Source organism: Camellia sinensis, chromosome 14 (genome assembly GCF_055761805.1).
Source record: "Camellia sinensis isolate YWXY chromosome 14, ASM5576180v1, whole genome shotgun sequence".
Taxonomy (NCBI): Eukaryota; Viridiplantae; Streptophyta; class Magnoliopsida; order Ericales; family Theaceae; genus Camellia; species Camellia sinensis.
In genome coordinates, this window is record NC_138974.1 from 110,780,743 (window position 1) to 110,803,337 (window position 22,595).

Below are 22,595 nucleotides of genomic sequence, written 5' to 3' on the forward strand. Positions count from 1 at the left end.
TTTTCACCACTGAAAACCAGTGGATTTTCAGTGGTGAGAAAGATGGTTTGAAGTCTTGCATAGGGGAGGGACACCCCTCTCCCTTCATTGTCTTATTTCCTTGCATTTTGGCTTAAAGGGTAACATGCATGCTTGATTGGTTTTGGCCCTTTTTCAGAGGTTTTTGGGTGTTTTTAGGTCATATGTAATCTCTGTTTTTGGTCGGATTTGTGCCCCTTTGCATGCTTAACATACTTGCTTTACATCCCCCTATTTGGCTTAGAAATGCATCTCATGTTTAGGCCATGATTCTTGCATGTGTGGGCTTAGTCCCATGAAGGTGTTGGCATTATTTTACCATGTTTAAGGTCTGTTGGCCATTTATTTCAGTCATGCTTGCCTTGTTTGGTGTCACCTCTTTGTGTTTTGGCTTGTAAGCTTTGAGCATATTGACCTCTAGCATGCGTAGCTATGACCATCCTCATGATTTGGCATCATTTAGGACCATATTTCAGTCCATAAATCATGTTTATATGTGTGCATGTGTGACCTCTTTCATACCTTGAGGGTGTGCCCTCTTATGTCTAGAAATGAGCTTCGGTGCATACATCTCTTTGGGGCCACTTTAGCTACCATATTAGTGGGTTTTGGGGTCTATTTTTACTTGCTAAGTTTCTGTTTTGGCTTGTCCAATTCATGCCATGAGTGGTCATGTTGGTGGAAGTGAAGTGCCCCCTTTTGTGCCTTAGTTTTAGGTCCATTGGTTTGCTTGTTGGTATGAATGTTTGTCCACCATTTTGGACACTTTTGGCCACTGTTTTGGGGTGGATCAAGGTCTTCCCCTTTATGGTTTAAGGCCCTCTTGTATGCTTGTCTCATGTCCATTGCATATTTGCTTCATCAAGTGTTGTAATATGTTGATCCTATTGCTTAGGTTGTCCATGTTTGCATCGCATTAGCATCTTGTATGCCTAGCATTGCATACTTGCCATATTAGTTGCATAGCATTTGGCATGCTTTGTATTTTAATCCCATGTTGTACCTTTGAGTCATTGTTTGCATAACATGCATTGCATTACTTGGTTTGGGGTGTCAAACCAAGTGTGAGGGTTAAGGAGCATTCATACTATAAGTGATGAAATGTGCCTTGACTCTCGGTCATCGGGGCCCTTGACTTCGGTATGATAGGGTCTTGGTCCTCATTTGTGTGATTGCATGCATTTTTACATCAAGTGACAAGCTTGATCTCTTGGGCTATCATGCACCATTGATGGCTCGAGGATCGAGGGCCATGCTTCCCTGAGTTCAAAGCATGATGGGAAACATGACCGTGCTCACATGTGCCTGAAATCCCATGCCATATACTGTCTGTCTTCTGTTGCTATCAAAACTGTCCTCTGCAGGAATCTTCTGCCGACCGGCAGCATCCAATGCCGACCGGCCATGTGTGAATGGCCGATAACTCCAACAGCAGCCGATGGAAATTACATTTGGCCGGTGGGAGTTTCCTCCAGCCGGTGGTATTCTGCAGCATGCAAGGAACCTGTCCTAGGGCTTTGGCAATTTTCAGAGAGACAGGGCAGTATAAACAGAGGCGGCAGTGGTATGGTACGGGCTTTCCAGGCGAGCCGGGTTTCGAGCATGCATCATTCGCGCATCCCGAGGCGGAGGCTGTGGCCACCTTCCTCCTTTTTTTTTGCATTCTTTCTATTAATTAGAAATTCTGTAATAATTAATGTATTTGTTATTCGGACTGTAATATTTATTTGTACCCTCCGAGTGAGGGCAATTGTGTAATAAGTGTGCGTGAGTGGGTGTATGTCTTCCAACCCCAAGTCTTTCTTCCCTTTTATTTACCCGCTTTTGATGGTAGACTAGGGCATCTTTAAATTTAGCATACCTTATGCAATGCATGCGTGCATTCATACATTTGCCTTGCATGCACCGGGCTCGGCGCATCACGCTAACTGCATTTGTACTTCAATTTCAAATTGAATACGTGATAGTTGTAGCATTTCACATACCATGTTTAGGTTAGCCGAGCCTATCTAATTGCATCCTGTATGTGCTGCATTAGGCAATTTAACATGAACTAGGATCACGCATGTTTGCTAACCAGATTATTGTTTTGGCACGGAGTACGATGTAACTATTTTCGCTTTAGAATCATCGCATGCGTGTGAGTGCTATCATGACAGTATGCTTACCATGTGGCTAGATGCTTATGTGTTATAAACTATTTGAATGCCTATGGGTGAAGGTTTGATTGTTTGAGTTGGAAAAACTCGTTGAAATCCGTATTTTAGCCTACTTGCGAGTAGCAAATTCCAAAACATTTTTCCAAAACAAACAGATATGCAATGCTTGTTTCCAAATTAGGCAATCTAGTCTATACTTGTTTGCTGTGCGCATAACGTAGTAATTCTAGGCTAATAAATGGAATAAGAACACATAATGTTTTCAAAAACGGATATCACGGTTAGTAGAGGCCGATCTTTGGATCGGGCGAGAGGGGGTGCTCATAGCTGACCTTCCCCAATCGTACCCTAACTCCTGAGCCGAGGCAACTCTGGTGATGACGGACATGTGGCCTTCGGCACCGAGTCAGGGTTTCCTAAATTTCCCCATAAAAAATATTTAGGTGGCGACTTTGTATCTGGCAAAGCAGTCCATGTTTGGCACTTCTTTTCAAAAATCTGTTTCTCAAAACGATTTGCCAGATTTGGACTCTTTGGTTCAAGATTAAGAACCGTAACGATTTGAGAGTCTGAACTGTAGTAACCCCAAAATGAACAGAACGGGACTCACCCTCCCGGGGCGTTCGGGGACGTCTACAGTTGTGGCATCAAAAATCTAAAATGGTTTGGGCTGAAAATGAGGATAAAAATACCAGGTTGTTTCATATAATGGAAAGTAAAAGCCAGTGAAAAAACTTATTGAACTCAGTTAATGAGCATGGAGTACTGCATGATCAACCTGGGATGATTAAACAGGCTGTGGTAAATCATTTCAGTCAGTTGCTCACTGAAGGATGGAGGTGTAAACCAAAGTTGTCACGTGTTTTTGCCTCACATAGTCAAACAGATTCAACTGAATTTTTGGAGGCAGATTTTTTAGAGGATGAAATCTGGGAAGCAATCAAAGACTGCGATGGTAACAAAGCTCCGGGGCCGGATGGTTTTAATCTAAAGTGTATCCAAAATTGCTGGGACATCATGAAAGGGGAGATTGTGCAAATGATGTATGAGTTCCACTCCAATGGTAAGTTGGCCAAAAGAGTGAATAGTTCATATATTACCTTAATTCCTAAGAAGGAAAAACCAGTGGGTCTAAGTGACTGTAGGCCAATCAGTTTGGTTAGCTCCATGTATGAAATAATTGCCAAAGTCTTATCAAAAAGGTTGAGGCAGGTCTTACCCAAGATCATTAGTGAAGTACAAACGGCATTTTTAAGTGGAAGATACATTCTAGATGGAGTTCTGATTGCCAATGAAGTGGTGGATTGGTGGAGAAGGTTAAAAAAGAAAGGAATCATCCTAAAATTGGACTTTAAAAAGGCATATGACTTAGTAAATTGGGAGTTTTTGTATTCAATGATGGCCAATTTTAGTTTTGGTGAGAAATGGGTGGGATGGATAAAGACGTGCAGATCTACAACTAGAATTTCAGTACTAGTAAATGGATCACCTACTTCAGAGTTTTCCCCCCATGAAAGGCCTTAGGCAAGGTGACCCACTTTTACCTTTCCTTTTTAACATTGTAGCAGAGGGCCTTAATATACTTATGGAAAGACCAAAAGAAGAGGGTTTGATTAGAGCAGTCACAGTAGGGCCAAATGAGTTGAAATTATCACACTTGCAATTTGCTGATGATACTATTATATTTTGTGAAGCTGAATAGGAGGAAATTGTTGCTATGAAAAGGATTTTAAGATGCTTTGAGGTGATGTCAGGACTTAAAATAAATTTTCATAAAAGCAAAGTGTGTGGGGTGGGTATTCAGGATGACCTAGTGAAGGTCTTTGCAAAGAAACTTAACTGCCTCAATCAAAAGCTGCCAATGAACTATCTGGGACTTCCATTAGAAGCAAATCCAAGAAAAAAGAGTTCATGGAAACCAATAGTGGATAAGTTCAAGAATAAGCTAGCTTCATGGAAGAGAAGGTATCTGTCTTTTGCAAGAAGATTAACACTGATAAAGTCTGTTTTGACTAGCTTGCCAGTCTATTTCTTATCCATCTTCAAGCTGCCAGTGGGTATTGCAAAATCACTAGACAAAATTCAAGCCAATTTTCTTTGGGGAGGCTCTGAAATCCCAAAAAAAAAAAAGTGCACCTAGTTAGGTGGAAGGAGATTTGTCTAAGCAAAAATCAAGGTGGGCTAGGTGTGAGAAATCTAAGTCAAGTTAATGAGTGCCTTTTAATTAAGTGGTGGTGGAGATATAGCAAAGAGGATTCAGCTTTGTGGAAACAAGTGGTGTGCAGTAAGTATGGAGGTTTGGGTGGCAGATGGAGCCCATTTTTAGGAGAGTCAATGTCCATATCTAATTTGTGGCAGGGTGTACTATCAGTGGCTACAGAAAATCCTGACTTGCGAGATTTCTTTTAGCAAAATTTTAAGGTAATTGTTGGAAATGGTAGAAGAGTGCGGTTCTTGATTGGTAGGTGGATTAATAATCAAAGTCTGAGTGAGGTATTTCCCAGATTATTCTTCTTGTCAGGTGAAAAGGATGGCACTCTGTTTGAGTATTTGAATAGCAAAGGAGTGGGTACAAATTAGAATATTGCCTTTAGAAGGCCTCTTATTGCTTGGGAAGAGGAGGAAACGTTGAAACTTAATGATTTGTCACAGAGTGCTCCTAGACTAAATGAAGGGGTTGAAGACTATTTCTCTTGGTTAGCGCACCCTTCTGAAGTCTTTAATGTGTCATCAATCTGGAAGTGGGTGGTAGCATGTAAAGGACCAACTATCACAGTCACTAAAAGCATTTAGAATAATTTAGCCCCTTCCAAAGTACAGTTTCTGAGCTGGTTGGCTTGGAGAGGTAAGATTAAGTCCTCTGAGTTTTTACAAAGGATTGGAGTATTGAATTCTAATGCTAGTGCACTGTGTGTGTTTTGTAAATCTGAGGTGGAGTCTTTAAACCATGTCCTCCTTCACTGTCCTAAGATCTGGAGAATATGGGCCAGTATTGTGACTTGGTGGAACTTGAGTTGGGCTATTCCTGGTTCAGTGGAGGCAGTACTTCACTGCTGGTTAGGTCCAAAAATGAAGAAAAAGGTAAAGGAGATCTGGAAGATGATACCATTGGCAGTAATGTGGTCAGTGTAGAAACTCAGGAATGAGTGCATATTTAATGAAGCACAACCAACTTTGAATGATTTGGCTAACCTAGTAAAAATCAAAGTTGCTCTGTGGGTTGTTTTCTCCTTGAAAGAGTTTAATTACTCGATGCACGATGTGTTATATAACCTGAAGCAGCTCTGCAACTGTGTATAGAAATTGGGACATAAGGATGCTGAATTGCTGCTAAGTATGCTGGTGCTGGTGGTTTTTTTTTTTTTTTTTTGGCTGTTCTGTTTTGATACAAGGAAATTGAATTGCTGATCTGGTGCTGGTGTTGGTCTGCTATGCTGGTTGTTTTTTTGCTGTTCTGTTTAGGTGAAGTTTTTGTATCAGATATGGAAGTTTTTGGTGTTGTGTGATGTTGTTGCCGTTTTGTGGTAAAGGATTGGTCTAAGGTTAGATTTTTGTTTATAAGGTTGTTGGCTGGGTGAGACTTGGGATGAGATGATGTTTTGGGTAGAAAGAACCTAGGTGTACTGAGGTATAAGACTCTTTGTTGGCTGTTGGTGGTTGATTTGTTTTATTAGAATGTTATGCTCAGCAGCAGCTGTTAGTTTTTGGTTCTGTTTTTGTGGGATTTCTATTCTAGTTAGAAGGGGCCTGGGTTAATAGGTGCAACATCAGCAGCCTTCAGTGGTTTGCTGGGGAAGTATGTAGCTGTCTATCTGTGTAAGATGCTGGGAGTTCTGCAGCTGTCTGTATGAGTATGCAGGCTGCTGGTTTTTATCAAATAGTTTTCTGCTGCTGGTTTTTATAGCAGGTCAACTACTGGTCTGATGGTTTTAACCAAATTTGGGGCTGCTGCGTAGTGGTAATTTTGGAATGATGGTTCTAATCAAATGCAAGCCTTGGTGGCTGTTAAAAGTTAGCTAGAGTCTCAATGATTTGGAGCTGCTTGTGCATTGGTTTTGCTGTATGGGTGAAGCAGTGGAGGTGTCAAGTACTGAGATGCTGCAATGATTTCTGCACGTCACCACCAATTGGCTCATCAGATGCTTGGTTAGGTGAACTATTTGTCATCACCAGTTGTTATCACCTGTTACTACTCTGCTGATTACTGAATAGACGGTTATTTGTGGTTTTGTTGTGGTTATTGATTTGAATGGAGTTTCACTGACAGATTGTCTGCACATGCCATATTACTCACTGATCTCATGCTACTGCTGATTGATGTACCTCTTTGTTGTTGTGCTTGTTTTGTTGTTCAGTTCTTCTTTGGATGTTTTTTATTGGTTTCCCACCAATTTTGGGTTAAGTGCTAACATATGATTGTGCTTTCTTTGCAGTGGCAACCTAGTTGGGATCGTTAAGGTTAGTTATGATGCTTTCTGCACTTCCCTACTTTGTTGATGTAATTTTACATGTATTTTGCTTTTTCATCAATAAAGTTTTTTTGTTGATCAAAAAAAAAAAAAAAAATTAGTATCAGTATCTATTTCTTTTTCATGGAATCAGAGCTTTGAAGAACTCCAGCAAGCATCAATGACAACTTCATCTTTCTCAATTTCAAGACTTCATCAATGAAAAACTAAAATCATGCCTTTTTCCATTTTCTATTTTTAACTCTTTATAATTATAACCGTACTTTTGTATTTTCCCAATATCATCTTTTTATATTTGCAAAGATCAAAAACTAGAATGGAGTTGCATAGTGGTTAATAGAGGTGGTAAACATGACAATAATAAGGATGATGATGAGCTCAATCAGAGTATTATTTTCTTAGCTTTTGAAAAAGTGAGTATTATTTTTAAAAAAAATATAGCAAATAATTTGGGTGATGAATTGATTTAGAAAAGTAATATGTGGTTGAAATTTATTCAAAATGTAGATTTTACTATATAAAAGTTGAATTGTTTTTTTGAATATAATTTTGAGTACCTTTTATAACTATCTAAAATTAAAATAATTGTGATTACATGTATTTATCCTTGTTACTTGCCTTCAATTTTTTGTTCAGCTTCTACACTGATTTGGTGTTAAAGAATTTTTCAGATGTAAACACTACAACAAAATTGAATTTTTATGATTTACAATGTATGCCGTAAAAACTCCTCCGTGACATGCACACAAATACCGTTATATGACATGCCGTGAAAAGTTGAGCATCATTTACGACATGCAGGCAAAATTGTAAAAAGTAATAAATTAAACATTAATAACATTTTGTATGTCATATATAATTTTTTACGACATTTTTGTCATGCCATAAATCATCATACTTTCCATGACATAATTTTTCATGTCGTAAAAGGTTATTTTTAATATATTTATGGCATACTTCATATGCCGTATATAATATTTTACGACATTTTCTTGCATATCATAAATCTTCACTTTTCACGACATAATTTTGTATGCCGTAGAAGATCATTTTAAATATATTTATGACATACTTTGTATGCCGTAGATAATCTTTTATGGCATTTTATTGCATGTCATAAATCATTACACTTTTCATGACATAATTTTATATGTCGTAGAAGGTTATTTTTAATGTGTATATATATATATATATATATAGAGAGAGAGAGAGAGAGCAAACTCAAAGTTTATTATATGAGTAAACTCAATATATGAACACACGATATCATTAAAATGCTCATTTTAGTACTTGAAAAGCAAATTACAAAGTCAAATAGCAAATTATATGTACAAATGAAAGTAAAAAGATTATACACAACACAAGCCAGTCAAGTCTAATTCATTATTAGGAGTACTATAGAAAGCTAAAGAACTAATTAACTTGGCCACTACAGAATGTCCCTGCCCCAATACCAATGGTAAAGATTCGAAGAACAGATGTTATAGCACAGCAGCACCACCACCACCACCAAGTGCAAGCACACATTTCAGAATAACAGAAAAGCACCCAGCTTCCTGCAAAGCCAGGGCAAACTCAACAACCTACAGAAGATTCGTATTATAAATGTCCAACACACAAAGATCAGGGTTCCTGCATGTTAGCATCATTGGAGACTTCTTTTTCCAAATTATCACTTTGATCGCAACTTTCCAAATGGGATTTTTTTTTTTTAAAAAATTAATATTTGACAACAGCTAGTTGAAGATTAGTATTATAAATGTCTCCAAATCAAGCAAGAAAAATTTGGTCACAATTAATTTATACATGCTGTTTACAACCTACATAAATATCTCATATCATAGGTATATATCACATCATAGAACGCTAAGATAACAAGCAACAAGGTTTTTTTTTTTTAAAGAACAGGAAAGTAATAAAAATGAAGCAGCACAAAGAGATGAAAAGGAACCTAAAGCGGCATAGAACAATTTGTGATGTCCCATATCTTGAATGGCTTTGAAACCAATTTATCTCGCATCCCCACTTCCCAGAGCGTTATTTCACCAGTAGCAGAACCAACTATTTAAAAGAGCACCATTAGAAACGAATTCATTAGTAAGAGGAACGCCTGGGAAATAGTTAGCACAACGACAAATAGACATCACAAACAAAAGCATATAAGGACAGTAACCCTTCAATATTACCTCTTCAACGGATTGTGCTGGCCGCAGACATTTCATTAATTGTTCATGATCAGTGCTCTGATAATCAACCATAACCAGAGTGGCTAGTGGTGTTATTGGACGTTTCAAGATTGAACCTGTTCAAAAGAATAAGTGAATCACTTCAAAAAAAATAGTCACTAAGATACGCATAAGCAAAAGTTGACAGCAAGGATCAAATATAGAGGATGAAAGGTCATGCTATCAAGTGAATATCTCTTATGCTGCCACCTGTTGCAGCAGAGCAAAGTACACACCAAACAGTCCACCAGCATAGCATCTACAATATTCCTATAAGATGCAAGCAAGAAATTATAAGCTTCTCAATAGTTCTTTTCCATGGGATGGGAGTATTTAGGTTGCCTCTATGATTAGAAAACCAAAATAATGAATATCAAAAAACTCTTAAAACCTCCCATCCCACCCAAAAAAAGGAAAGAAAAAACTGAGAAAGAAATAAAATTAACAGTGAGTAAAAAATGTAGGTCTTAACAGTTAAAAGCCGTTAAGAGATTGCACTGCTTTTTGCAAATGTTACATAGCATCTAAATATTCCCATATGGTGCAAACAATAAATTATAAGCTTCTCAATAGTTCTTTCCATGGGAATATTCAGGTTGCCTCCATGATTAGGAAACCATCGTAATGGATATCAAGACATCTCCCACCCATCCCAAAAAAAAAAAAAAAATGAGAAAGAAATTAACAATAAGTAAAAATTGTAGTTCTTAACAATTAAAAATCATTTACAAAAGACACTTTTTTCCGCAAATGTTGCATAAAGAGGCTTATGAGAAAAGTTCATATAAGCAAATTTCCACAAAAGTAACCTCTTTTTTCAGGTAAAATAAAATTTTCCAAAATAAGACAAGTACTTTAGTGCCAAGTCCAGTTGAAGTAAAACTCTAACCTTGACTTGGTGGAACAGGCAAGGAAGATGCAGTAACAACAGCTGTGAGAACCCGAATATAAAAATTAAGTAAATAATTAAATAATAATATTACAATCTCAAATATTTTGGTGGTGAATTCTAAGGTGCAAATTAAATATTATTGGAGGATCTTTTAATTAATTTTAAACCTAAAATAAATTTATGGTGAAAGTCTTTAATTTAGAGACAAGGTTTATTATAAAAATAAAAATAAAAAGAGAGAGAGAGGAGGGGGTGACTTGAACTCTAGACCACAAGGTTAATATATAAGACTCCTACCATTTGAGTTGCATGTAACTTATACATATGTTTTGTATATTTATCTATTTATTTGACCTATGTGTGCCCACCACTAGTATAAAATAAAATAAACACGAACCCTACTCTATTATTTGTTCACCACATAGGGCAACAACAGCAGCCACGGGAGAGGGTTAGAGAGAAGGAAAAAAAAGAAGAAGATGTTGCAATCAAAGAACTTTTGGGTGTGTTGTGTTATGTGTGATCATCAAAGGTTAGCCCTCCTTGGTTTTCTTCTCTTCTTTTTGTTCTTCATCCTTATTCTATAATTATTTTGTTCATTGATGGAGAGGTTGTAGGTTTATGTATTGTGTATATAGATATCCTATTAAGAAACTTGAGGAGCTAAATTTATGTGTAAAGATTGGGTGTAATTTTCAGTCCAAAAATTCTGTACAAAGTCACAAATTTTAAAAATCAAGAAACCATATCAAACGGATGAATTTTAATCTGAAATTTTTACAGTAGATCAATTACACATTGAATTGCATATCTGAATTTTTTCATAATTTTTGGGAGTCGAAATCCATATAAATTGAGGTATTCAAATCTGTCCAGGAAACCAGTCCGAAACAGTAAATTCGGGATTGTAGTTCTCTTTGGGTATAAATCCAAAAATTATCAAATTAGTGTCATTAGAACCGGTTACGAGACTAGTTTCGTATGTTTTTGGCCTTGCATTGATTGCTCGTGTATATTAAGAGAACCGTCAATTTCTTTAAAGTGCTGCAGAAAACAACCTGTTTGGATATAATAAATTGTAGAAAATTATTTTGATAAGAAAATCAAGTGAAACCAATTGGGTTTGAAACTTAGGATATATTAGATTATATCTGGAGGTTATTGGAATTTTTCGAATAGCGTGGAGTGGGTTTTGTAATTTTCAAAGTTAGCGAATAGATTGGGAAAACTTGTTTAAAACACTGTTTCATCTTAAAGTTATTTTTAGTTAAGTTTCGATCGGAATCTATGTCTTGGGTGATTTTAGACCTTAAAGAATATGAACTTAGGTAATATTTAAGAGTAACGGTGAGTTGGGTTGAGCCGTGTTAGTGCGCTTTAGTTTGAGATTACTTAGTTCCTATTTTTTTTAGTATTTTTAAATTAGTTGTGACGCGTAGTTTTTATACTTGGTTCAAGCCACTAGTTGGACTTTTACACTTTATTCGAGGATTATATTATTGCGTTTCAGGTGAGTAGTTTCATGCTACGTATTTTTATAAATGTTCCCCTACCCTGAACTGTTGGAAAATTAAATTGTTGTTTCAAGACTAAACTGTTTTGATAAATTATTATATTATCAATTGAATCAAATTGTTTCTGAAACATGTGTGAACTTGGCATACTGTAAACTATTTGTTTTGGTCTCATGTTTATAATGATGAACTACCATGTTTTGCGAAACTGATGTGTATTGATTATTGGGACCATGTGTGTATTTAGTCCAGGGAAATTATTCCACTGTGTGTGGTGACTCTGGCCACTAGGGAACAGATCCGGGTTGGGCCGTGATGACTCTAGTGCTCAACGATTGTAAGGAACAGACCTTTAAAAACAACTAGGTGACCTTCAATCGGATCGTCTTTGAGAAAAGGCCCAGGTGCCACCCTGAGGATGACTCTTAGTTCGGTATTGGATCCAACGGGGCTTATAGCCTGAGAAATGTGTGGCAGATTATTTGTTTTTATTGGTACCCAGAAAATTATTGGTGTTCATGTTATAATCTGTTTTAAGTGGAAAATGTCGTTTATCATGTTCTTGCGAGACATGAGTATTTTAAGTGTTGATTTGTGGAACCTTCTTTTTGAAACAGATTGTATTTACCAAACTGTATGCCAATCTAGTTTCTGTGATATATAACTTATTTTGGAATTGAACCCTGTTTTCAAAACTGTATTTACTATCCATGTTGCTACTCACTGAGCTATCAGCTGACTTAGTTTTTATCACTTCCAGGTGTTAGAAGGACTTAGAGTGGACTCATGGCGTAGCGGGAACTCAATTGCATGGACCTCTAGGGCATTCCTTTAGTTTAGAGTGTTATGTCAAGTTTGTGCATATTTATATTTATTCTTATCGAAGTTCATTTAGGATTATTTTTGATATGTGGGTTGTTTATATCCCATAAGTTTGGATGGTTTTTGGTTACGGTTGATTTTGCCGTTTATAATTGTGACATGTCTGGATTGAGTTTTGGTTATTTATTATTGGACTATTGTTCAGTTGTTCAATGTGATTGGATTCATGTTTAGGCTTACGTGTGCCTTGGGCTAAGTCCCTGTGGGCCACGGCCGGTCAAGCCCGGATTTGGGGTGTGACAATTGTGGTATCAGAGCTATAATTTATCGAGTTACATACCTTGCATTTCATCATTTAGACGAGGTCCGAGTCCCTATAGTACTTAGTAGTGTTTGGTTAAGTTAGTTTTGTTTAAGCTTGTGTTGAATCGTTCTTGATTTCAGTTTGAAGGTTAAGAGTTAGCATCTAGATTTCTACATGGATTGTCTATTCCTTGTGTGCCTTTGGATGCATGTATTACCTTGTCTACTTCATTACGAGAATCAGTAGTATTGGGAGATGTTTGTAGATCTTGTGAGATAAAGATGGATGGTTGGATTTTTCTAGTGGATTTGACTTCTTTAGAGATGAAGGATTTTGATGTGATTTTGGGGATGGATTGGTTAACGAAGCATCATGCATCTATTGATTGTTTTAGAAAGAGGGTAGTTTTTGCTATGCCAGGCCAACTTGAGTTTTTCTTTCAGGGGGATAGGAAACGGTCTTCTATCTGTTTTACTTCTTCCCTTTAGGCTAATCGAATGTTAAGTAAAGGGTGTCATGATTATTTAGCTTGTGTGGTGAGTATCGAACAGCCAGAGTAGAAGTTAGAGGAGTTTCCTGTAGTAAGTGATGTGTTGATGTTTTTCTAAAGGATCTACCTGGTCTTCCTCCAGACCGTGAGGTCGAATTTTCCGTTGACTTGACCCCTAATACAACACCTATCTCTAAAGCACCCTATAGAATGGCACCATTGGAGTTAAAGGAGTTACAAACTCAGTTATAGGAGTTGTTAGACAAATGTTTAATTAAGCCTAGTGTTTTACCTTGGGGAGCACCTGTGTTGTTTGTGAAGAAGAATGATGGGTCTATGAGGTTGTGTATTGATTATAGAGAACCAAACAAAGTCAAAGTGAAGAATATGTATCCTTTGCCACGTATTGATGACCTATTTGACCAATTGTAGGGAGTTCAAGTATTCTCTAAGATTGACTTGAGGTTAGGCTATCACCAGTTGAAAGTAAGGGATGAGGATGTTCCTAAGACAGCTTTTAGAACCCGTTATGGGCATTATGAGTTCTTGGTAATGCCTTTTGGTCTCACAAATGCACCAGCCACATTCATGGATTTAATGAACAGAGTATTTAAACCCCAACTGGATAAATTTGTGGTAGTGTTTATTGATAACATCCTAATTTATTCGAGGAGTAAGGAGGAGCATGAGCAGCATTTGAGGGTAGTATTTTAGATCCTTAGGGAGAAGAGACTGTATGCAAAATTTAAGAAGTGTGAATTTTGGTTGAGCATTGTATCATTTTTGGGTCATGTGGTAAGTAAAGATGGGGTATTTCTGGATAGCACAAAGGTGGTAGAAAATCGTTGATTGGCCACGACCTACTTCTGTGATAGAGGTACGTAGCTTTCTAGGGTTTGCTGGATATTACAAACAGTTTGTGGAAGGATTCTTTTGTATTGCTTGCTACTTACCAATCTCACTAGGAAAGGGGTAAAGTTTGAGTGGAATGATGATTGTGAGTGTAACTTCAAAGAGCTTAAACAGAGGTTAACATCAGCTCCAATCCTTGCCTTATCTACTGATGGTGGTGGTTTTGTGATTTATAGTGATGTTTCATGATAGGGTTTAGGATGTGTGCTCATACAGCATAGGAAGGTGATTGCTTATGCGTCATGAAAGTTGAAAGTACATGAGAGAAATTATCCTACGCACGACTTGGAGTTAGCAATAGTGATTTTCGCTCTTAAGATCTGGCGACATTATTTGTATGGAGAGTCATGTGAGATTTACACTGACCATAAGAGTTTGAAGTATATTTTCACACAGGAGGAACTAAATTTGAGGCAAAGAAGATGGCTTGAGTTACTAAAAGATTTCGATGTGAATATATTATGTCATCCGGGGAAGGCAAATGTGGTTGCAGATGCCTTGAGTAGGAAGGTTATAGTTGGAAATGTAGCTGCTTTGTCTATTGAGAGTTGTTTGGTGGAAGACATGAGACGTTTGAGGCTTGGGGTTGTTACGCCTGGTGATAGGGCTTATTGTAGTCAATTGAAAGTTCAGCTGACCTTGAGAGAACGGATTCATTTAGCTCAGGAGATTGACCCCCAGTGTGAGCGTATTAAAGGAGAGATGACAGAGGGTAAGCATGTAGACTTTGTGGTTAGTGATGATGGGTTACTTAGATTCCATAGCCGAATTTGTGTTCCTGCTGGTGGTGATTTGCGGAAGGAGATTATGATGGAGGCACATAGTTCTAGTTATAGTTATAGCATTCATCTTGGAAGTACTAAGATGTATCGGGATCTTTATGAACACTTTTGGTGGAATGGTATGAAGGGAGATATTGCAGAATTTGTGGCTCAGTGTTTGGTGTGTCAACAAGTTAAAGTAGAATATTAGAAACCTGCGGGGAAACTACAACCCTTACCTATACTGGAGTGGAAGTGGGATCATGTTACCATGGACTTCATGTGTGGATTACCTCGTACTAGTAGTAATCACGATGCAGTTTGGGTAGTTGTTGATAGATTAACCAAGTCAGCACATTTTATTGCAGTACGGATGACCTATTCTCTAGCTCAATTTGCACAGTTATATGTGAAGGAGATTGTTAGATTGCATGGTGCACCAGTGTCAATAGTGTCAGATCGGGACCCTCGTTTTGTGTCTAAGTTTTGGGGTGCCTTACAGTTAGCTATGGGTACTAGGTTAAATTTTAGTTCAACTTATCACCCTCAGACAGATGGGCAATCAAAGAGGACTATTCAAACCCTTGAGGATATGTTGAGGGCTTATGCTTTGGAGTTGAGAGGTAATTGGGATGATTATTTGCCGCTTATGGAGTTTGCACATAATAATAGTTGTCATTCTAGTTTGGGAGTAGCCCCTTATGAGGCTTTGTATGGAAGGAAGTGTAGGTCTCCTTTGTGTTGGTATGAGGTTGGTGAAAGGCAAATGTTGGGACCTGATTTGGTGGAGGATGCTACACAGAAAATTATCACCATCAAAGAGAGATTATTGACTGCTCAAAGTAGAAAAAAAAAAAAAAAAAAAAAAAAAAGTTATGCTGATCATCGTAGGAGAGACTTAGAGTTTCATGTGGGGGATATGGTATTCTTGAAAGTATCACCATAGAAAGGAGTCATCAGGGTTGGAAATAAATGAAAGTTGAGTTCTAGATACATTGGACCATTTGAGGTATTAGGGAAGGTTAGTGAGGTTGTGTACCGTGTTGTTTTACCCCCTAGGTTGGCAGGAGTGCATAATGTGTTTCACGTGTCTATGCTGAGAAAATATGTGCACAGTCTGTCGCATGTGATAGATTATGAGCCGCTTCAGATTAGAGAGGATTTTTTGTATGAGGAGATACCTATTCAGATTTTGGATTCGAAAGAGAAAAGGTTGCATACAAAGGTCATTAAATTGGTTAAGGTACTGTGGCGTAATCATCTAGTTGAAGAGGCGACTTGGGAACGCGAGGACGAGATGCGCGAGAAGTACCCACATCTATTCTCATGATTTACTCAGGTTAGTTTCGAGGACGAAACTTTTTTTTCAGGAGGGGAGAATGTGAGAACCCGAATATAAAAATTAAGTAAATAATTAAATAATAATATTACAATCTCAAATATTTTGGTGGTGAATTCTAAGGTGCAAATTAAATATTATTGGAGGATCTTTTAATTAATTTTAAACCTAAAATAAATTTATGGTGAAAGTCTTTAATTTAAAGACAAGGTTTATTATAAAAATAAAAATAAAAAGAGAGAGAGAGGAGGGGGTGACTTGAACTCTAGACCACAAGGTTAATATATAAGACTCCTACCATTTGAGTTGCATGTAACTTATACATATGTTTTGTATATTTATCTATTTATTTGACCTATGTGTGCCCACCACTAGTATAAAATAAAATAAACACGAACCCTACTCTATTATTTGTTCACCACATAGGGCAACAACAGCAGCCACGGGAGAGGGTTAGAGAGAAGGAAAAAAAAGAAGAAGATGTTGCAATCAAAGAACTTTTGGGTGTGTTGTGTTTTGTGTGATCATCAAAGGTTAGCCCTCCTTGGTTTTCTTCTCTTCTTTTTGTTCTTCATCCTTATTCTATAATTATTTTGTTCATTGATGGAGAGATTGTAGGTTTATGTATTGTGTATATAGATATCCTATTAAGAAACTTGAGGAGCTAAATTTATGTGTAAAGATTGGGTGTAATTTTCAGTCCAAAAATTCTGTACAAAGTCACAAATTTTAAAAATCAAGAAACCATATCAAACGGATGAATTTTAATCTGAAATTTTTACAGTAGATCAATTACACATTGAATTGCATATCTGAATTTTTTCATAATTTTTGGGAGTCGAAATCCATATAAATTGAGGTATTCAAATCTGTCCAGGAAACCAGTCCGAAACAGTAAATTCGGGATTGTTGTTCTCTTTGGGAATAAATCCAAAAATTATCAAATTAGTGTCATTAGAACCGGTTACGAGACTAGTTTCGTATGTTTTTGGCCTTGCATTGATTGCTCGTGTATATTAAGAGAACCGTCAATTTCTTTAAAGTGCTGCAGAAAACAACCTGTTTGGATATAAATTGTAGAAAATTATTTTGATAAGAAAATCAAGTGAAACCAATTGGGTTTGAAACTTAGGATATATTAGATTATATCTGGAGGTTATTGGAATTTTTCGAATAGCGTGGAGTGGGTTTTGTAATTTTCAAAGTTAGCGAATAGATTGGGAAAACTTGTTTAAAACACTGTTTCATCTTAAAGTTATTTTTAGTTAAGTTTCGATCGGAATCTATGTCTTGGGTGATTTTAGACCTTAAAGAATATGAACTTAGGTAATATTTAAGAGTAACGGTGAGTTGGGTTGAGCCGTGTTAGTGCGCTTTAGTTTGAGATTACTTAGTTCCTATTTTTTTTAGTATTTTTAAATTAGTTGTGACGCGTAGTTTTTATACTTGGTTCAAGCCACTAGTTGGACTTTTACACTTTATTCGAGGATTATATTATTGCGTTTCAGGTGAGTAGTTTCATGCTACGTATTTTTATAAATGTTCCCCTACCCTGAACTGTTGGAAAATTAAATTGTTGTTTCAAGACTAAACTGTTTTGATAAATTATTATATTATCAATTGAATCAAATTGTTTCTGAAACATGTGTGAACTTGGCATACTGTAAACTATTTGTTTTGGTCTCATGTTTATAATGATGAACTACCATGTTTTGCGAAACTGATGTGTATTGATTATTGGGACCATGTGTGTATTTAGTCCAGGGAAATTATTCCACTGTGTGTGGTGACTCTGGCCACTAGGGAACAGATCCGGGTTGGGCCGTGATGACTCTAGTGCTCAACGATTGTAAGGAACAGACCTTTAAAAACAACTAGGTGACCTTCAATCGGATCGTCTTTGAGAAAAGGCCCAGGTGCCACCCTGAGGATGACTCTTAGTTCGGTATTGGATCCAACGGGGCTTATAGCCTGAGAAATGTGTGGCAGATTATTTGTTTTTATTGGTACCCAGAAAATTATTGGTGTTCATGTTATAATCTGTTTTAAGTGGAAAATGTCGTTTATCATGTTCTTGCGAGACATGAGTATTTTAAGTGTTGATTTGTGGAACCTTCTTTTTGAAACAGATTGTATTTACCAAACTGTATGCCAATCTAGTTTCTGTGATATATAACTTATTTTGGAATTGAACCCTGTTTTCAAAACTGTATTTACTATCCATGTTGCTACTCACTGAGCTATCAGCTGACTTAGCTTTTATCACTTCCAGGTGTTAGAAGGACTTAGAGTGGACTCATGGCGTAGCGGGGACTCAATTGCATGGACCTCTAGGGCATTCCTTTAGTTTAGAGTGTTATGTCAAGTTTGTGCATATTTATATTTATTCTTATCGAAGTTCATTTAGGATTATTTTTGATATGTGGGTTGTTTATATCCCATAAGTTTGGATGGTTTTTGGTTACGGTTGATTTTGCCGTTTATAATTGTGACATGTCTGGATTGAGTTTTGGTTATTTATTATTGGACTATTGTTCAGTTGTTCAATGTGATTGGATTCGTGTTTAGGCTTACGTGTGCCTTGGGCTAAGTCCCTGTGGGCCACGGCCGGTCATGCCCGGATTTGGGGTGTGACAACAGCCGCTTGAACGGATGAAGAAGCAGTAGCATTCACCATCCAACTTGCTAAGGCATTAGCATTAGCAGTTGCTGCAGCAGGCAGAAAGGGCTACACACAACAAATAAAAACAAGATATTCATCAGTAAAACTACTAAAAAGATGTATGTAATTAGAAAGAAGAGGAGAAGAAATTAAACTTCTAAGACAAATGGTATCGTACACCATGTGCTCCAAGTGATAGATAAGCAGTAGGCTTCGCAACTCCAACAGGTGGATGAGAAACAGAAGTAGGTGCAAGAGCCCCATTTGGAGGTGTGCAAGTATGGTCTGTGAACAAAGTCATTATGTCTGGGTTTGGCCTAGGATTTTTACAAAGTTGGTGCTACCAATTCAGACTGGATAGACAACAAAATCAGATTCAGATATCAAACATACCCAGTGAACATCACAATTCTATAGTAGTATCTGTAAGAATGACAAGAAAAATAAACATTGAGCGTCCAGGAATTTACTGAGCGCAGGCATAAATAAGCACAAAATAAATGCATGGAAATGAATTTATAGTCCAAAAACACACAAGAAATGAGTATGCTAAAAGATCTGTAAACAAATGGCAAGTAAAAGATATCAACCCACCAACTGAGAAAATATCACCATTGTTGTAAAGAAAAGTAGATTAGATTTTTAAGAATTTACACGTGAAAACAGTTGGGTAGCAATTAAGTGGACTCAAAATAGCCACCTCAATAGGGTAGCCAACAGGAAGACAGATGCATCAAAAAAGAAAAAAGAAAATTGACTCCAATGTAAATGAATAATTAATATAACTGACATATAAAAGCACAATAAATAAATTATCAAATAATCGTAATTTGCTTACTCATACATTACGAAACCAACATTACCTTTGATTGATCAGAGTCCGCAATCTTGATGACTTTAAAGTAGGGAAAACAAGCTTTTCGCGGAAAAGAGGATTTGCTTCTATAAGTATTTTAAGCTCTATCAACATTATGCTACGAGTTGTTTTAGTGTCACCATACTTGGATGGCTGCTCATTTTCCCTGGTATTCAAAGGACATTAATTAATTTCCTAAATAACAGGTTACTTTTCAAATCTCACTTATTTGGTTAAAGTAGAAAAAATAAAACTAGGAACAATATTACCCTAAGTGTAGCAAGACTTGAAATCACATGAAATTCTCAATACTTTAAATGTTTCAAATCAACAATAATAAATGAGAGAGAATATAAAGGCTTTCATATGGTTCTCGAATGTAAAAACGTGACTATGAATTAAAAATGCAATGTTAAAATGAAGAATTAATACCAACTAAGGAAAACCAGTAGCTTCAAATAATGTTAAAGGAGGGGGTACATTATCTCCCTGATGAAAATTGAAACAAAAACACCCTAATCCATTACAACAATATAAACTGCACAACGGAAATATAAAGGAATATTGAAAGTAAAATACAAAACCCAATGTTCAATCAAATGGAATGCCCAAGTGCATCAATATTAAGAGCACTCAATTCACGCAAGCACTTCCCAAAAGCTGCTACACAATATCAATTGAGCCAGTTATGGGTGTTCAAACAATCAGATGCAATAAATATGCCTCATCAAAAAGGGTGAAGACAACAACCAAATAAAGAGAGGACGCAAAGGAAATGAAAATTATTAAACTAATAGTATATTATCCACTTAGATGTTAATACATTATTAAAAACTGTGCTGAAGAAAATTAGAATTTATCCAAGTATAGTCCACTAACATGGGTCCTGTAAAATTTATCCATAAACAACTGGAATTTTTTTTTTTTTTTTTTTGAATATATATATGACCACCGTTCAACACCTCAAGCAAAGAAAAATCAGGGCACAGAAGCCTAAATCATGAATCATCATCCAACTTCCAACCTCCCTACAGGTTGATAGGTTCACAAGTCTAGATATTTCACAAGGCAACCTGAGTGACATCAATAGCAGCACTATCGGTTGACTCTCTAAACAAAATATAAAGACAAAAAAGCAAAGCTTGTAAACATGAGTAGAACATAGACCTGATAACTCCGTGTTTCTATATCTATCATCATTGCATTGTTCTCGGGACCACTGCATTTTCTTCAAAGCTAATCACAAATACAACATGCATACACAGGTCATAGGCAAATTAAAACCCAAAACGTTGTGATAAATTTAGACATATTAGTAACAAAGACCAAAGAACCCTAACACACGCTTAGATTTAAGGGGAAATAAACCACATCAACAAATTCGTATGCATAAACATATGCATGAATTATAGCATATATTTTTCATGTTACTACAGAAAGTAACAAATTTTGAACCACAAACATATGATACTATTTACCACAAGTTTTAAGTTGATTATTGCATTTCTGTATATTGTTTATCATATCAGATTGTTTTGGACACAGATCAGATTGTTTTCTTGTTCATTGGGATCATATTTTCTCAAAAGCAACCGTTTAAATAAGGAAATTTGAAAGAAACAAACATATAAGCCTGTTTACCTTAGGATAGCTAAAAAAATAGCAAATTCAAAATTTTCATTGAACGATTAATTAATAGAAAATGTTTGGTAGCTCAAAATTTTGTGGCTCAAATGGCTCAAATCTGTCAAAACGACGTCGTTTTACACTCAAAATCTGTCAAAACGACGTCGTTTTGAGTGATTTGAACCATTTGAGCCACAAAATTTTGAGCTACCTAGCATTGTTGTTAATTAATTTGGTTGTGTTCTAAAAAAATTGCTGTTAGACTAAAGATTTTATCTCTACAAATATTAGAACAACAAACCCCATGAACAGAAATCTGGCATATACTATCTTCCGTCACAAATCAAGATAATTCTGATGGAAGTCACTCCGACTTCACGATCAGATCCAATTCTGCCACGATATACCATGTTAATTGTTATTCAACAAGAGTTTTCTCCATTCAAGTAAATGAAACAGAAAGTATAATTTCACTAATCCAAATCAAAATCCAAAAACCCTAGATTACCAATCACACAATACAATTTCGACTCAAAATCAAACTAATAAATAGCGAGCATATGAGAACAATACCTTAGCAGAATTGGATCCGATCACGGAATCGGAGTGCTTTCCATTATAATTATCCTCATTGTCGTAGTCCTCGTACGAGGAAACAATGTCATCGGTGGTGGCGAAATCAAACCCTTTCGAAGCAGAGTTGTTACGACCCGATGATCCGGAAGCCATGCTCAAAGTTTAAAAATGTGAGCTTTGATCGAAGCACAGAGAGAGTGAAAAGCTAGGGTTCGTAGAGATGACGATAGAGAAAAAGAAGAGGTTCGTTTTGATCGATCTTAGCTAACATAACAAGAAGTCTGAATGAGTGAAAGAGGAGAGAGACTTTCATTTCATATACTAATAATTATACCAATGTGCTAAAAAGTTTTTTCTTTTTAAAAAAATATAGATTGTGCCTTGGAGAAGATTATCTTGCCTCGGAGTTAAACGAGGGATTGGTTGGAAATTGTTAGGTTCGGTTTGATAGAGTTTGAAACGTTAGTTTCAGACTATGATTTGCGCATTGTATTTATTTATGATTTTTAAAAATTAATTTTATATTTATTTTTAAAAATTTTGTCTAATATGAGAAAATTTGTGCTAACCAGTCGTTTCACCGGACGTCCCATTGGTCGTCTGGCCAGTTGACTGAAACAGTACATTATTTTATTTTATTTTATTTTTTTGTAATTGACATATGTAAATTTTTATATATTCAATAAAAAATATTTTTTGAATTTTTTAAAAAAATTTATGAGTTTTGAATAGAATTTTGAGTTGTGTGTTTGGTTATGAGTTGTAAGTTTTGTATCAAATATCATATGTCACATCAAAAATTTCTCACTCAAATCATAAGGTAGCGTTTGGTAGAGTTTTGTAAATGTGATTTGAGAATATGAGTTGTATTTTTAGTTTGTGTGTTGTGGAATTATGATTTGAGTATAGAAAATTTGTTTGGTAAAAAGTTTTAAAAATAGTTTTGAAAAGAGTTTTGATTTGAGTGAGG

At 36.3% G+C, this 22,595-nt stretch overlaps 2 protein-coding genes across 10 annotated transcripts; one reads left to right on the forward strand and one right to left on the reverse strand.

The window, feature by feature from the left end:
* The first annotated feature begins 2,960 nt into the window (after window positions 1-2,960).
* Window positions 2,961-4,970, forward strand: LOC145807245 (uncharacterized). The gene is made up of 5 exons (XM_082905199.1): window positions 2,961-3,493; window positions 3,590-3,653; window positions 3,880-4,142; window positions 4,619-4,670; window positions 4,758-4,970. Exons 1-5 carry the CDS (start codon window positions 2,961-2,963, stop codon window positions 4,968-4,970), a joined length of 1,125 nt encoding a protein of 374 aa, XP_082761325.1.
* Window positions 4,971-7,912: 2,942 nt separating this feature from the next.
* On the reverse strand, window positions 7,913-22,082 carry LOC114286082 (topless-related protein 3). Of its 9 annotated transcripts, XM_082907064.1 has the most exons (9): window positions 21,623-22,071; window positions 20,591-20,659; window positions 19,856-20,083; window positions 19,431-19,589; window positions 18,746-18,920; window positions 18,539-18,633; window positions 9,761-9,795; window positions 8,833-8,948; window positions 8,384-8,707 (listed from the first exon to the last, which is right to left on the reverse strand). In XM_082907064.1, the coding sequence occupies exons 5-9, from the start codon at window positions 18,866-18,868 to the stop codon at window positions 8,684-8,686; spliced, it is 393 nt and encodes a 130-aa protein (XP_082763190.1). In that variant the 5' UTR covers window positions 18,869-18,920; window positions 19,431-19,589; window positions 19,856-20,083; window positions 20,591-20,659; window positions 21,623-22,071; the 3' UTR covers window positions 8,384-8,683. The 9 variants fall into 9 exon arrangements, 6 of the variants coding, with proteins under 6 accessions (XP_082763190.1, XP_082763189.1, XP_082763195.1 ...); XR_014351397.1 differs by lacking the exons at window positions 19,856-20,083; window positions 20,591-20,659 and adding an exon at window positions 7,913-8,202 and having other exon boundaries at window positions 8,598-8,707; window positions 21,623-22,081; XR_014351398.1 differs by lacking the exons at window positions 19,856-20,083; window positions 20,591-20,659 and adding an exon at window positions 7,913-8,229 and having other exon boundaries at window positions 8,598-8,707; window positions 21,623-22,081.
* Window positions 22,083-22,595: the final 513 nt, after the last annotated feature.

Bases quoted from the DNA above. Each gene is read 5' to 3' on its own strand.
- LOC145807245 (XM_082905199.1), top strand. From the start codon at position 2,961: ATGATTAAACAGGCTGTGGTAAATCATTTCAGTCAGTTGCTCACTGAA. The intron at 3,494-3,589 runs GTTAAAAAAGAA...GGCCAATTTTAG, and splicing joins GTGGTGGATTGGTGGAGAAG to TTTTGGTGAGAAATGGGTGG. The intron at 3,654-3,879 runs GTAAATGGATCA...GAAGCTGAATAG, and splicing joins CAACTAGAATTTCAGTACTA to GAGGAAATTGTTGCTATGAA.
- LOC114286082 (XM_082907063.1), bottom strand. From the start codon at position 18,868: ATGACTTTGTTCACAGACCATACTTGCACACCTCCAAATGGGGCTCTT. The intron at 18,634-18,745 runs GTACGATACCAT...TGTTGTGTGTAG, and splicing joins TATCACTTGGAGCACATGGT to CCCTTTCTGCCTGCTGCAGC. The intron at 8,708-8,832 runs GTAATATTGAAG...TCTTTTAAATAG, and splicing joins CAGCACAATCCGTTGAAGAG to TTGGTTCTGCTACTGGTGAA.